This window comes from Vicia villosa, linkage group LG3 (genome assembly GCF_029867415.1).
Source record: "Vicia villosa cultivar HV-30 ecotype Madison, WI linkage group LG3, Vvil1.0, whole genome shotgun sequence".
Classification (NCBI taxonomy): domain Eukaryota; kingdom Viridiplantae; phylum Streptophyta; class Magnoliopsida; order Fabales; family Fabaceae; genus Vicia; species Vicia villosa.
Window position 1 is genome coordinate 110,368,385 of NC_081182.1, and position 15,786 is coordinate 110,384,170.

The window sequence follows — 15,786 nt, forward strand, 5'->3', positions numbered from 1 at the left end:
CTGCATAAGCTGATCCACAATCTTATATTCACTTCTTTTGATAAGTTTCAAAATTTCATCAAAATCTGGATTGACATTGGTTCCACTGGACTGACCAACATCAGTGTTTGTATTACTGACAGGAGTTTCCACAGGATTTCCCACTGGTGTATTCACAGGATTTTGCCCGGATGCAGGAGCAACAGGCTGCTTTGGAGGTAGTGGAGTATACACACGTCCACTTCTTGTTACACGACTTATATCAGCAATGTTTACGACAGATGAGAGAGTTGGTAAAGGAACTTCTTGTCCGTCCTTTATCATTGTGGCATTGTAGTTGTATGGAACTGCCTTGTCAGAGTCATAAGGAACAGGTCCAGGTAAACAGATGATCAAAGGAGCAATAGGAACCTTCGGCTTGTTGTAAGTAACTTCCATGCGCTCAGGCATGTTGAAATGAGGAACGATGACGTTAACTGTAGGCATTTCCGAGTTGATATCTGAGACTAAAAGCTCATGCGGATAACATCCTATCATGTTAACTTCATTTTCATCCCTATTTCTGTAGATCTCAATAGTACCATTATCTAGCAAAACTTGGAGATCTCTTCTCACAATCGAACACCCGTGAGGATCCACACAACATATTCTACAAGAACCGTATTGATGCTGGCGAAAATTCGGCCCCCGACAAAGAGTAGCGTGCATTTGTACCAAATATGCTCTTGAGAAGTTGATATTATAGACTCGGTATTGGCCAGGACATCCATACACCATGTTTACAACATGCCCTCCATGATTGGGCAGCGGATTTGCTTGCACATTAGGATTCAAATTTCTGAAAGAGAGGAGATTAGACCTAACCAACCTCTGGACTTCATATTTCAAAGCTATGCAATGCTCAAGATCATGGCCAGGTGCTCCTTGATGATAAGGGCATGAGACCTCAGCTTTGTACCACCATGGGAGTCTCTCAGGTACTGGTGGTGGTGCTCTAGTTTGAACGAGACCTTTTTCAATCAAAGCAGGGTACAATTCTGTATAGGTCATTGGAATCGGATCAAACTGTGGAGCTCTTTGTACTCGATTCTGATTATTGTTTAACTGTTGAGCCTGTGGTCGAGGCTGTTGTTGAAACTGCGGAGTAAATCCCGGATTCGGTGCTGTATTAACGACTGGTGTGATAGCAGCAACCTGTCGTTGACGATTGACGTTTCCTCTTGGCTTCCCTTGGGACACCATGTCAACACTTTGTTCTTTCTTCTTTGGGAAACCACTTCCGAACTTTTTGGTTCCACTCGAAGATCCACCTTCTTTAGTTAGACGTCCGGTTCGGACTCCTTCTTCTAGACGCATCCCCATGTTTACCATTTCGGTGAAATCACTTGGAGCACTAGCAATCATGCGTTCATAATAAAACGGACTGAGAGTATTCAAAAAGATCTTTGTCATCTTTTTTTCTTTTAACGGTGGATTAATCTGAGCAGCAGTTTCTCTCCATCGTTGGGCATACTCTTTGAAAGCTTCATGGTCTTTCTGAGCCATGGATCGAAGCTGATCTCTGTCCGGAGCCATATCCGAGTTATACTTGTATTGTCGGACAAAGGCCTCACCCAGGTCATTGAATGTTCGAATATTAGTGCTATCCAAGCCTGTGTACCACTTCAGTGCGGCACCTGTCAAACTGTCTTGAAAGTAATGGATAAGCAACTGATGATTATCTGCATAAGTAGACATCTTTCTGGCATACATCACAAGATGACTTTGTGGACAAGAACTTCCTTTGTACTTCTCGAAGTCTGGGACCTTGAATTTAGCAGGTATTTGTACACTGGGAACCAAACATAGCTCCTGGGCATTCTTTCCAAACAAATCTTTCCCACGAATAGCCTTGACTTCCAATTGCATCTTGTTGAATTGTTCTTGGAGATCTCCCACAAGACTTCGCTGATTTGTGCTATCACCCTGATCATGATAAATCTCATTGTCTCCGTAAGGGACAGTGTGAACCATAGGGGTCGGAACCGTCATAGTGGGTTGAGAAAGTGCCATAGTGATTTGGGAAAAAGTTACCCCTGAATGTGGAATAAACGCCGAACCCTGTGCAGCAGGTGCTTCAGTTGTGGATGTTTGAACCCCAGAAAAATTATGGCGGAAACCTGTACCAAAGCTAAAAGGCGTGCCCCAACCTTCTGGCATGGAGAAAGATGGAATGCCGAATGCAACCGTAGAAACTGGAGTAGTGACTTCAGATGTTACTGTTGCTTGACTGTTGGGTGGCGGCGGCTGATTTTGTGCGGCCATTAAGGAGTCAACCAGAGTAGTGAGACTTTCCAACTTTTCCTGAAGGGTGGTCACTGTACCACGAAGCTCACTATTCTCTTGTTCAGAGTGTTCCATTACTCTTCTTCTGCTTGAACGAGTATTATATCTGTGATCTGATTGCGAGCGCGGTCGAGAAACTTTGAGACGCGACAGCTTGACGATCTAATGGAGAAAGATCCAAAAGATAAGACTCTATACAACAGACTCGATATGCAGAATGATGTATGTAAAAAGAAATTTATGATTTTTCCAAATATTTTTAGATTATTTTCTTGCAAACATTTGAACACAAGCTGATCTTTTATTCATTCATCATTTTTTTTTATTGCAATAATGGGAAATGTTACAACATTGGAGCGTAGCTCCTTACAAAAGCAAATGATAAATAAAAAACTAAACAAATCCTAAGCATCTTCATCAGACGAAGAACCAAATGCATTGTGCAGCTTGAGCTTCATGATTTCTTTCCCATAGTAAGCTTTCAATTCGGCCTTTTCAGTCCTCAGCTTGTCAACAACATTCTTCCAATCATCAGGAGTCGGAGCGTTGCTTGTTGAGCCTTCAAGATTCTTCTTGCTTTCTTTGATGTACCTTTTGATTGCAGCGTCTTTCTGGCGAATCTTCTCATCTTTACTCATGAGCCATCCATCTTGACAGTAGAGTGTTTCTTCATGATCTTTCACTCTTTTCTTCAACTTTCTATTTTCCACCTCAGTGCTACGAAACTTTTCTTCCCAAGCATCTTTTTCTGTCCTCATCTTGGCTAAAGTGTCTTGGTATTCCTCCATAGTGGGAATGTTGGGTCGTTGAGACACTGCAGGAAACATGGGTTTTTCATAAGTATAAGGCATTTGAAACTCCTTTGCTCTTTTCTTTACCCAGCAGGTGTAGGCGTCCATGGCAATGCAATTTCTTTCCTCACCTTTTTCTTTCCATCGGACGTCGTACCAAGCTCTCACCATTCTTGCTTTCAACTTTTTAGGATTATCCCCTTCTCGGTAGAAGTATCCTTCCACTGAGGGACCAGCAGGTTTAACTGAATTCGCATACCCGAGTTGTCGTCGGGCCAGGACCGGATTGTAGTTAATTCCTCCTTGTGTACCAATGAGGGGTACGTTGGCGAACTCTCCACAACTTTCAATGGTTTCTGTACCACAACGAGCCAAGGTATACCAACGAATATCATTATTAGTAAGAGACATAAGTCTTCGAGGCCAACGCAAGCCTTCTCGGTTTTCCGTGAAAATAGGAGACTCAGGTAAGTGTGAAACAATCCATTTGAACAACAAAGGTGCACAACATACAATGATTCCACCGCCTTGGCGATTCCTATGATGGACAGAGAAATACATGTCACCAAGCAAAGTCGGAACAGGATTTCCAATCAGAAAGATCTTTATGGCATTGATATCAACAAAATTGTCAACATTGGGAAACAGAACCAACCCATAGATGAGCAAGGCTAGTACAGCTTCAAAAGCTATCATGCTACCAGTTTCGATGAAATCAAAGGCTTTCTTTATCAGGAAGTGTGAGGTTAAACCCGGGAGGTTTCCTTTGGTAGTCCAATTACTCTCTACTTCAGACTTTTTCATGTGGGTACTTGCTGCAATGACGTGTGACTTAGGAATGGCTTCCAAACCATTGAAGGGTATTTTGTCAGACACAGGGATACTCAAAAGATTGGCATATTCTTCCAAGGTCGGTACCAACTGGTAGTCCGGAAAGGTAAAACACCGGTAGACGGGATCATAGAACTGAACCAGAGTTTTGAGAAGTCCTTCATCAACATGAGTATTCAGGATAGGCAAAAGCTTTCCATAACTTTTCCTAAAATTAGAAGGATCTTGTACAGAAGATGCTAACTCTATCAGTCTTTCTACATCAGGCGTTTTGAAACCGTACTTTTTGGTATACCTTTTTTCCATAACTTAATCCTATAATGTTTGCAAAGAAAATTCTCTAAATTTTTTTTGGAAAAATCATGTTTTTTATGGAAAAAGATGGGTTTTTAATGAATGTATGAATGCATGGATGCGTGGATGCCACATATTCAAACATGGTGAAACAAACATGGTAACGCAAACAGGGTAACGCGAACATGGTAACGCATACATGGTAACACATACATGGTAACACAAACATGGTAACGCATAGGTTCAAAGGTCCAAAGTCACGAGCATGAGGTCAGAGAACCAAAAATGGGATAGATCTAGTTAATCACCTGCATGACATGTTCTACTGATACGTCAGAGTCTACATTTTTCTTTCGGATATTACCGGCCTTCCACAATTAAACTCATGAGCCAGTAATATTCTCAAGAAAAACTCGTCTGAGTGTGGTTCTCCGCATGACAACTAATCCAAGTCTTCACCTGAATAGTTTCTGCACCACAACCTAATAAGGCCAGGATGGGTTGGGGTTCTACGGTCTCTCAGCTTCTACAGTTCAATGAAAGTAATAATGTCTTCGCTACGAAACATGCTAAACATATATTACCAACAAGGAACCTCCACTGAGCGGAAGGATTCTCACGTGCGCCTGCACATGACTATACCCTCCACCTAATTTCTTATGTGTACTTAATCCGGGTTAGGATTTGTCCATAATGTATCACGTGTAACAGAACCACACAAGTAACAGAACAAGAACCACACATATAACAAAAAATGAAATGAAAAAATAAAGCAAATAGAAATAACCCTTCCTTTGGAAACAATAAAAAGATGGTCCCCAGTGAAGTCGCCATTTTTCTGTCGCGGGCGAAAAACCGTTTTGTTCCTCTTTTTTGTGGGATGAGACACCTGATGCCTTCTTTGGGCTCGAGTGCTCATAAAAAATGATTTTTCTTTGTTTCGACCAAACTTTTTATTATTTCCAAAGGAGGAAAAGGAAAAAAGCTGCAATAACCTAAAAGTGGGGGGAGAGATCTTGGGTAAGAGGGTTGGTTATACGAAGGGAAGGTATTAGCACCCAACGTATCTGTAGTACTCTACAGGGTTCTTTGCTTTGTTTTTCATTCCATGCTATTGAGAGGTTTTTGTGAAATAGGTGGGACCTAAGGTGTTTGTTTGATTATGCTCGCAAAGATCATCGCGATCCTCTGCATACATATCCCTTAGAGGGAATCAGAGCATCTGTAGCTCGGGGTCTACGGGTGCTAAGGTTTGAGTGGTTTTTTTGTTTTGTTTTGCTCGCCAAGGATCGACCTTGTGCCTACGTATTCTCAAAGGGATGTTGAGAAAGTCAGAGCAATCGTAGTTCCCACTTATGCTAGTGGAAGCAAAGGAAAATAGACAAATGTCGTCTAAATGCTAGATGTATCTAATCTATATCATCACATACATCTGTTTGATTTTGTTTGTTTAACCAGCCTTGTGGCAAAAACTTTCAATGAAGTCAGCCTTGTGACAAAAAGTTTTGATTAATCAGCCAGCCTCGTGGCAAAAGTTTCAATGAAGTCAGCCTTGTGACAAAAACTTTGATTAATCAGCCAGTATGGTGGCAAAACGGTTTGATTGATTAGCCAGCCTTGTGGCAAAAAAAAAAGTTTGATTTTGATTGATTGATTGTGATGATATATAAGAGATACTCCTAGCATAGAGATGAAAAATGTCTAATCTCCTAGGGTATTTGATTTGGATATTGGGGATGCTTATAAGAAGCCCGTGGGTCCTTATACGAAGCCCAAGAGGAGGCTATCCGAGGGTCCTTGCATTGTAAGCCCAAGAGGAGGCTATGGGAGGGACAATCCAGGGTCCTTGCATTGTAAGCCCAAGAGGAGGCTATGGGAGGGTCACTCGTTTGTACAAAGCCCAAGGGGAGGCATGGTATAGTTGGTTTGAGCTCTTAGAGCGATTTCACCGGGAAACCATACTCTATGTCCTAACCTAAACTAATGGAGATTCTTTGCACGAAGCCCAATAGGAGGCTATGGGGAACCTAGTGTTGTACTAAGTTGAACAAGTATATAACACAATCACACATATGAACAAGTACAAACAAATATGCACAAGTACATGAACAAATATGAACAGTTATATGAACAGTTATATATGACAAAGTGTGTGTATATAATGGAGTTTATGAAGGAAATATACCTGTAAGCATGCTCCATTTGTATACACAGGGCTCGGGACTCACACTCGGGGAGAAGTCCACTTGAATTTATTCAAAGCTATGTAAACAGGTATTTACAAAGGGGCTTGGGACTTATACCTACATGGAGGCCCATGGTATTTTTGGGAAGATTTAAAGAAACCTTCATTTTTGGTTTGTTATTCAAAGTTAAAAACAAATTGATTGAGATATGTACAAAAGGCGTACAATGAAATACCTAATTTCATGTACTGGAGTGGGTATGTACAAAAGGGCTTGGGGCTTATACCTACATGGAGGCCCATGGTATATTTACAAAAACATGGTTGATTGTTTTATTTACAGACGCGTCGTTTGTTGTTTTAAAAATGATTTGAAAATTGTTTGAAAAGATTTTGTTTTGAAAGAGTTTTCTGTACAAAGAAAAACTGTATAAAAGAAAAAAAGGAGTGGGTCTTATACTCTCTAATATTCGAGAGGCCCCTGTTTTATTTTCATAAAACAGGGTGGATGGTTTTGAAAATGATTTGAATGTTTTTGAAAATGAATTGATTACTGTTTTGAAAAGATTTTGTTAAGAAGTTTTATTGTTTCGAAAACTGTACAAAAAGAAAAGAAATGGGACTTACACTCTCTAATATTCGAGAGGCCCCTGTTTTATTTTCATAAAACAGGGTGGATGGTTTTGAAAAAGAGTTGAAAGATTTGGCGTTAAAAGCTGTGAAGGTTTTGGTTTGAAAAAGTTTTCTGTTAAAAAAATGTACAAAGAAAGACGAAAGGGACTTATACTCTCTAATATTCGAGAGGCCCCACATCGTTTTGAAAACCAATTGATCAATTAAAAGATTTAATCAAAAGTTTCAAAAAGAAATGGTTCATTGTTTTTGAAAAGAACCGTGATCGTTCGTTTTAAAACGATTTGAATTTGACAAAAGTTAATTTAATTAAGTTAAAACAAATTTTAATGCTTAATTAAGACCTAAATGATTAGGGTTTGATCACAAAAAATATATTTACAAGTGATTAGGTTAAAAATTAAATGAAAAACAATATTTAAAGTAATTAAAAACACTTAAAAATGTATCATTTTAAACCTAATTAAAAACATATTAAATAAATCTTTTTTTGTGATTTTTTTTGATATTCATAAAATATATGTGTTAAATAAAGAGTGTACAAAAAATGAATGAAAAATGAATTAATTTGGTTAGTTAAATGATTAATTAAAGTTGTGAAGAAAAAAGAAAGAAAATAGGTGCTAAAAAATTGGTTTTGTCTCCACAAGGGTTTGAACCCACGCACCCACGCTTGCTAACCAAAACATGGACCAACTGAGCCACGCTTGTGGCTTGTTTATGATACGCTTCCAACACATTATATTTTAAAACAAATATTTGAATTCTTTGAACGAAAAAACGCGCCAAGAACACAACCCTAACTGAATTTTGAAATTCTTCAAATCTGTGTTGTTTTGATTGATCAAAGGGTCTATCTCACTCGGTTTTGGACGAGGAACATGATGATGACCTTTAATTTCATTTATTTTCACTCTAAGGCTATCAATTTTCTGATGAACACGAAGAACCCTAGAACTGGAATTCAATGTGAAATCGTGTATGATCATGTTATGATGCAATTGATTGAGGGTTAATGATCCTCATAGGTGCAGAAACAAGATGGTATGTTCATTTTTCATTTATGATGCATGTATGATGGAGTTTGAAGTTCATGAGCACTTACCTCAAAAACGGCCAAACTGGAGATTGAAATCGTGCCTGGAGGTGTTACAGATGCTTTGTGATGATCTGGATAGCTTCAATGGACCTTATGTGATGTGTTTGAATGCCTGGAATGGACTGGAAACCTCTTGATCACCTTGTGGTACCCGAACTGCAGTTTAGCTCAAGTGAGGATTAAGTTAGTTGATTTTGATGTTTCAGATCGTGTATGATGGTTGGAACAGTTCATATAAAGTATATGGAGTGTGTTTAGATAATTAACTTGGACAGATATGGCCTGGTATGAGAATTGATATGTTAAGGCTCATTTTATGCAAATATGGTGGTTGAAGAGTGATTCTGAGATTTAGGGTGATTTGGGGTGTATGGATGGATCAAACACATCCCATATGATGTTTGTGGTTTGTGGGAAGCATCACTTTGGTCAGAACTTGCAAGAGATGGAGGTTGAGTTTTCTACCTCACTTTGAAACACATGACTTGTAATTCAAGAAAGAAGAGAGAAAACCTATAATTGTGAGGTTTTGGTGTGAATTTGGAAGTGATTTGAACCTCTATTTATAGGCCATGAGTTCTGAACTCAGAACTTTGCAAGTTGCCCAAAGAATGGTGATTTGGCATTTTGAGATAGAAAGGAATCTTGCCATTAAATGCATATGGTTAAAAGTGACTTAACCATGGTTATTTTTCTAAGCTTCTTATCTCTTTCCTATCTGATCCTAAACCAGAAAATATCTTCTAATTATTGCATTGGTGTGTCATCACTTGCATTATTGGCCATATAGTATAGAAACTTAGTGAAAATGGCTTGAAATTTCATGCTTAATGACCTCTAATGTCAAAATTCAAAACCATAGCTATGCTCCATATTTTTTCATGCTCTTGGACATTTTGGAAAGCTCATATTACATACTTCAAAAGCCTAGTTGAAAGTTTCCTCAAGTCTCTTAAGGAAATGGGTGAAAAAGTTCCATGAACTTTGAAGAAAATGAAGTTTTAAGTGAAGTTTTCAAAAAGTACCAACTTTGAAGCACCATATCTCTTAAATGGTTGATCTTATGGAAAAAAATTATATGTGTCAAAGTTGTTTATTGGATCAAAATCTACAACTTTCATGTTGGAAGTTTTTTTCAGTTTGTAGGTGAAATTTTGAGAAATTCCCTTTCAAAGTTTGGAAAAAACCATTGAAAAACACTTAGAAATTTTTCTAAGTATGAAAGTCAAACTTTTGACTTTTTGATTCTTGATTGATTTTCTTGATTTTTCTTGATCAAATGACTTCATATATCATATATTGATGATTTAAAACTTCAAAAGTCATGGTTGACCAAAATTCCCCAAAAGTCAATGGTGATCTTGTACAGTTGACTTTTTCAAACGAATCGCGTTTCTGGAGTTTTCAATGAAACAGGCTATCCTCATCAAATGAATGGTATGAATGGATCATATTGAAGCATTTGAGGATATTGAGCCATGGTTTGAGTTGTGGCACCATGTCCTGATTAAAAAGTCAGTTATTCAGTGAATCAGGTCAAAACCCTAATTGTCGACCAGATGAAATTGATGACTGTGGATCTTGAATTGAGATGTAATTTCCATTGGATGTTGTCATAGGGATTATTTGAAGATGATTGAAACCTTTGATTGACTCCCTGGGGGTTTTTAGGGTTTCCCAAATGTGATCCCTGATTTCAGTCCCTGATAGTTCAAAACCCTTAATCTGATGATTTGTCTGATCAATCTTTGTGTAGGAGATGTTATGAGCCAATGGATTAGGTCAAAATGATGCACTTGAGGTCTTGATATCATGTCCCAAGCCATTAGGTCAAATTCTGAGCAAAAGTCAGGAGTGTGCTGTCTTCAGTCAAAACCCTAATTCAGTCGATTTAAAGCTGTTGAGCTTGTTGAAATGAATCTCTGAGGACCAAATGTTGATTATTGATGAAGATGATTCATTTGAGATGAAGGGAGAACAAAACCCTAGTTGATTGTTGCTTGTACTGATGAGGGATTTCTTGTTTAAATCCTGCTGAGCACAAGTAACAAACACAGGCTATGCAATTTGTTAGAGATGCAAATGATGCATATGCAATGATATGAGGTGGTATCTTAGGTCAAAAATTGGGGTATGACAATGATAAATGTCTAATCTCCTAGGGTATTTGATTTGGATATTGGGGGTGCTTATAAGAAGCCCGTGGGTCCTTGTACGAAGCCCAAGAGGAGGCTATCCGAGGGTCCTTGCATTGTAAGCCCAAGAGGAGGCTATGGGAGGGACAATCCAGGGTCCTTGCATTATAAGCCCAAGAGGAGGCTATGGGAGGGTCCTTCCATCATAATCTTATGCATACAAAAGGAGGGACTTATTCCTTTGAGATCGGAAAGAGTCCATCCCATTGCTTCTTGATTTTTCTCTAAGACCACAAGCAATTTTTCTTCTTCACCCTTAGAAAGGGCATTTCTAATTATCACCGGTTTATTTTCATTTTTATCGAGGAACACATACTTCAAGTGTGAAGGAAGCATTTTCAATTCAATCTTAGTTTCCTCTTTTGTAGTTGGTAATTTCAATTCATCCACCGCATCTTCAAAAGGAGGAATTTCTTCTAATGCTTCCAACTCTTTCAAACATTCCTCAATTTCTTTTTCTTCATCTTTATTGAGGATTTGAAGAGCATTTACGGGAGCTCTCTCAAGAGGAGTAGACACATGATTTTGCTTCTTCACTTGCATAATAGCTTCATCGGTCGCATCTACTTAAAAACAATCACTTTTATCCTTAGTATGCTTCATTGCTTCAAAGAGATTAAAACACACTTCCTCATCTAAAACTCTAAATTTCATTAGACTGTCATCGATATCGATCATCATCCGAGAGGTTTTCATGAAAGGTCTTCCAATTATTAAAGGTGTGTCATAATCCTCCTCCATCTCAATTACCACAAAATCGACCGGGAAAAAGAACTTATCAACCTTAACTAACAAATCTTCCACAATCCCAATAGGATGAGTGGTGGACTTGTCGGCAAGTTGTAAAGTCATCCTTGTAGATTTCAACTCAATATTTCCCAATCTTTTTACTAGAGACAAAGGAATAAAATTAATGCTCGAACCCAAATCAATCAACCCCTTACCGACATAGACATCGCCAATGGTCACCAATAGAGTTACTTTTCCCGGATCACTTTCTTTCTTGGGGAGAGTTCTTTGAATTATAGCACTACGACATGAATTAACCGTCATAACCTCTTGATCCTCAAATCTCCTCTTCTTGGTGATAATATCCTTGATAAATTTAGCATAAGTAGGCATTTGCTCTAATGCTTCAGAAAATGGAATATTTATTTACAAACGGCTAAAAATATCCAAAAACCTAGCATAGTGCCTAGCATCATTTTTCTTAGATGGAGCATGAGGATAAGGTAAATTTTGCAAAGGTATTGAACTCTCATTTTTCTTTCCTTTCTCCTTTTCTCTCTTTTTCTTGTTCTCCTCAATCTCAAGATTTTATTTCGCAACTAATTCTTTCTCTTTCTTATTTTCAACTAATTCTCCCTCCACATTTTTTTCTACATCTATCACTTCAATTTTTTTATCATTTTCAACTACAACCTGTTCTTCCTCAACTACCTCTTCTACCCCCATCTCAATAGTTCTACCGCTACGGGTTAGAATGGACATACAGTGCTCTCGAGGATTGTCTTGTGTGTTGGCCGGAAAAGGACCCTTGTGTTGATCAGAGAGTTGTTTTGACAATTGCCCCACTTGAGTTTCAAGGTTCTTTATAGCCGCATTCATACTCTTTTGGCTTGCAATAGACAATTGTATGAATTGGCTAAGAGTATCCTCCATTGAGAGCTTTGTATTTTGAGGTTGTGGTTGATTGTAGCCACCTTGTTGGTAAGGATTCTGACGATTTGAAGGCCCGACATCTGGTCTCCATCCTTGCTGATAACTTTGGTTACCTCTTTGTTGGTAACCTAGGTTATTTTGATACTGTGGTTGTCTCCCACCATATCCTTGATTAGGATTAGCAACATAATTCACTTCTTCGCTTGGTGGAGGACAAAAACCCGTTTGATGATCTCCCCTACACAATTCACAACACATTACTTGTTGATTCTTGGTAGGGATCTCATGCATTTCCTTGAATTGTTGTGGAAGTTTTAGCATTTTTTGAGTAAGCAATTCTACTTGTTGTGTCAATAATTTGTTCTGAGCAAGTATTGCATCATTTGTGTTCAACTCAAGGACTCCCGGCTTTCTTTGCAGTGTGCTACAGTTGTGTTTCCCTTGATGATCATTCAAGGCCATTCTATCAATGATAGCAATTGCTTCTTCAGCACTTATTGACATCAAAGACCCACCTGCGGTAGCATCTAAAAGTGTTTTTGGTTGAGGTTGCAATCCGTTTCTGAAAATATGGATTTGAGTCAATTCATCAAATCCATGCCCTTTACATTTTCGGACCATCGATTTAAACCTCTCCCACACTTCATTTAAAGCCTCACTCTGCCCTTGGGAAAACACCGAGATAGAAGTTTTCGCTTCCATGAACCTATTATAAGGAAAGAAACGATCCAAAATTTTCTCCTTAAGCTCATTCCAATTCGTCATGACATTGTTGGTTTGATCAAGATGCCATTCCTATGCTTTTCCTATTAAGGAATGAGGAAATAGTCTCTTGAACAATTGTTCTTCTTCAGCCTCCGGAGCTCCAATTGTGCCGACAATCTCATAGAATTTGGTAGGATGAGTGAAGGGGTCCTCGTGATCAAGTCTCGTGAAAGGATTTTGATACAACAATTAAAGTAGCCCCATTTTCATCTTGGAGTTCCTTCCATTAATTTTATCACGAGCGAATTGAGCATTCAATCGAGGGCTATTGACATAAGGCCCTCGAGGTGGAACTACAAGTATTTCTCCTGCCATATCTTCCTCAACTAAGTTTTGAATCGGAGTTGAAGAAGAAGCTTCCTCTTGTTGCATTCTTTGTTTAGCTAGATGCCTTCGTCTTCGAGTTTTGCTATTCAGTCTACGAGCAGTCCTTTCAATCTTAGGATCAAAAAGGAGTTGATTTGCAGGTACAATTCCTCGCATAAACTGTTGTCTGAAAAGCTAACCAAGAAATTTAAATAACACAAGGTAAAATAACTTAGAGATAAGAGATTAATAATAAGACTCAATACAAAAAAAACTATTGCAATGCTTGCAATATCTAAACAACAATCCCCGGTAACGGTGCCATTTTGTTGAAAGTAATTTGGAGTACTCTTAATTATCGTTTTCTCAGGGATTGGTGTGATATCACCGCCGTTCTATAGTTAATAATGTCTTGAGTTAAAGTAACTTTGGTTTTGGTTTCGATTTTTGGTAACGGAACTGTCGATCTCATACAAGAATTGATAAACGAGATTTGTGGTTTTAAAAAATGGTAAAAGAATGTCAAGATTATGATTTAATAATTTACTTCATATGTATTTTCTTGATAAAGCATGTGAAATCATAGATGACTAATATAATCACATATCCTCTCAATATTTTTCATGTCTAAATCATATTGTGAGATTTTCCATTTTGATCCTTAAATGATCTCTCAACCTAACTATCAAAATGACAACATTCAAAGCTTAATATTGGTGGATATCAACTCACAAAGCCATCTTTAAACTTTATTTGTTGATAAATGAAAAACCTAGTTCAAGACTTGAAAACTATTTCTCAATAAGAAAAGAAATCACATATAAATATAAACACAAGGTTTTTCACCTTATATTAATCATCACTTGTTCACATACAAGGATCAAAAGAAATACATACTACAAGATAAATTATCTACCTCTAATCTTGACACCAATAAGGATTTAGCCACCCATTTCCATGGTGACTTGAGAAACAAGTAAACAATCAAGCTTTATGAACATCAAACTTGAAGTCTCAAAGATTAATGGTTAAAAGCTATGATTTTCGTTAACAATGGAAGATTTAGGGTTTTTACACACAAACTTGATGTCTAGGTCAAGAGAGAAACAAAAGATGGAATGAATGAAAAATATCTTCAATCTACTCTAATAGCATGGGCTAATCTGCCAAGCTTCGCCGGGCGGCCCAAATGCAGCGCCGGGCGAAGCCCACTCAACCTCCCACTTGATCCCTTTCAGCGCAAAAAGGAGGAACAAAATATCTTCTTTCACCCGGCAAGCCAAATGCTCCTCCGGGCGCTCAGAGGTAGAGATGAGGCCACATTTTAACTTGCTCCACCTCTTGATTCACCTCCAGCTCGCCGGGCGGAGCTTCGCCCCCAAGCCACGCGCCCCGCGAGCAACAACAAACAATGACACCTTCAGTGTCATCCAAAACATCGATTCTTCGGATTTTTTCCTGACTTTTATGCACTTTTGCAATCACCAAACACTGAAACACTAGAAAACACATAAAAAATACCAATTATTCACATTTGCCAAAATCACTTATTTACATAAGCTATTCTACTAAAAACATAGAAAAAGGGGTAAAAAGTGTCACAAATTCATATGATAAACAACAACTCTAGACACTTAACACTTGTTCGCCTGGGGCTTGTTCATTTTCAACCTGTTCCTCACGGAGTTCCAGGGCTCCATGTTTTGTTTTTTGTGTTTCGTCAACAATGGCCTCGACAGCCATATTTGTTTCTACAACTTCGAGAGTCGCCCTTCTTTTATTCTCGGCTATATAAACCGAAATCTTTTCGAAAAATGAAGACTCAAACATATTCAACATCTTCGTCCCAGCCAGTTGGCTGTGTTCCAGGTAGTCCTTCGATGTGTTCTGCGTCTTCGGGCTCTCCCATTATCTCTCTATTCCACTGAAATCCGCTGGGATGGAGAGTCAAGTAGTACAGTGTATTCTTATTTGGGGAATATATATCTTCAGCCACCTGGCATGGCCCAATGTTGGCCATGTTCTTGTCGAAACTTATTTTATTCACCTGGTTCATTTCTGACAGATAATAACTTTGATCTCCCTCAATATTTTCCACTATGCCATCCTCTCTTCAAATGGTTAGCCTCTGATGCATTGTCGAAGGTACGGCTGCTACTCCGTGGATCCATTTTCTACCCAACAAGAGGTTGTAATTGGCCTTTTCCGGTATAACCATGAACATAGTTGGTCTTGAAACTGAACCAACCGTAAGGTTTACTTGAACCACACCTAAGGTATGTCCTACTTTCCCTTCATAGTTTGATAATACCATGTTATGGGGCCTTATGTCTGTATCAAACACTCCAATTCGTTGTAGCATGAATTGAGGCATTAGGTTCATTGCTGCTCCACCATCGACCAACACTTTGTTGACTCCAACATTTTCAACCTCGGACCTAATGTAGAAGGGCTTCAAGTGGTTCCTCATACCCTGGTCTTTCGAAGAAAGCATTTTGTTCTTCGACGGCGCCATTGTTCAATACGTAGTAGCATACAGGTCTGTGCTTCGCCATCTCTTCTTCATCCGCCTTCTCGCACTCTTCAACTTCTGTCTCCTGATAATATTCATGAGGCAGGATAGAAACGACATTACAATTTAGGTTGACAGACGAAACTCCATCTGACTCGAAATCGTCAATCAACATCTTTTCTTCCTTGACTGGCTCTCTTTGCACCTTT

The 15,786-nt window shown here is 38.6% G+C and overlaps 1 protein-coding gene across 1 annotated transcript; it reads right to left on the reverse strand.

Moving 5' to 3' along the window:
• Positions 1-10,899: 10,899 nt before the first annotated feature.
• Positions 10,900-11,454, reverse strand: LOC131658793 (uncharacterized). Its single transcript, XM_058928049.1, has one exon. The coding sequence runs from the start codon at positions 11,452-11,454 to the stop codon at positions 10,900-10,902; it is 555 nt and encodes a 184-aa protein (XP_058784032.1).
• Between the last annotated feature and the right edge of the window lie 4,332 nt (positions 11,455-15,786).

Bases quoted from the DNA above. Each gene is read 5' to 3' on its own strand.
- LOC131658793 (XM_058928049.1), bottom strand. From the start codon at position 11,454: ATGCCTACTTATGCTAAATTTATCAAGGATATTATCACCAAGAAGAGG.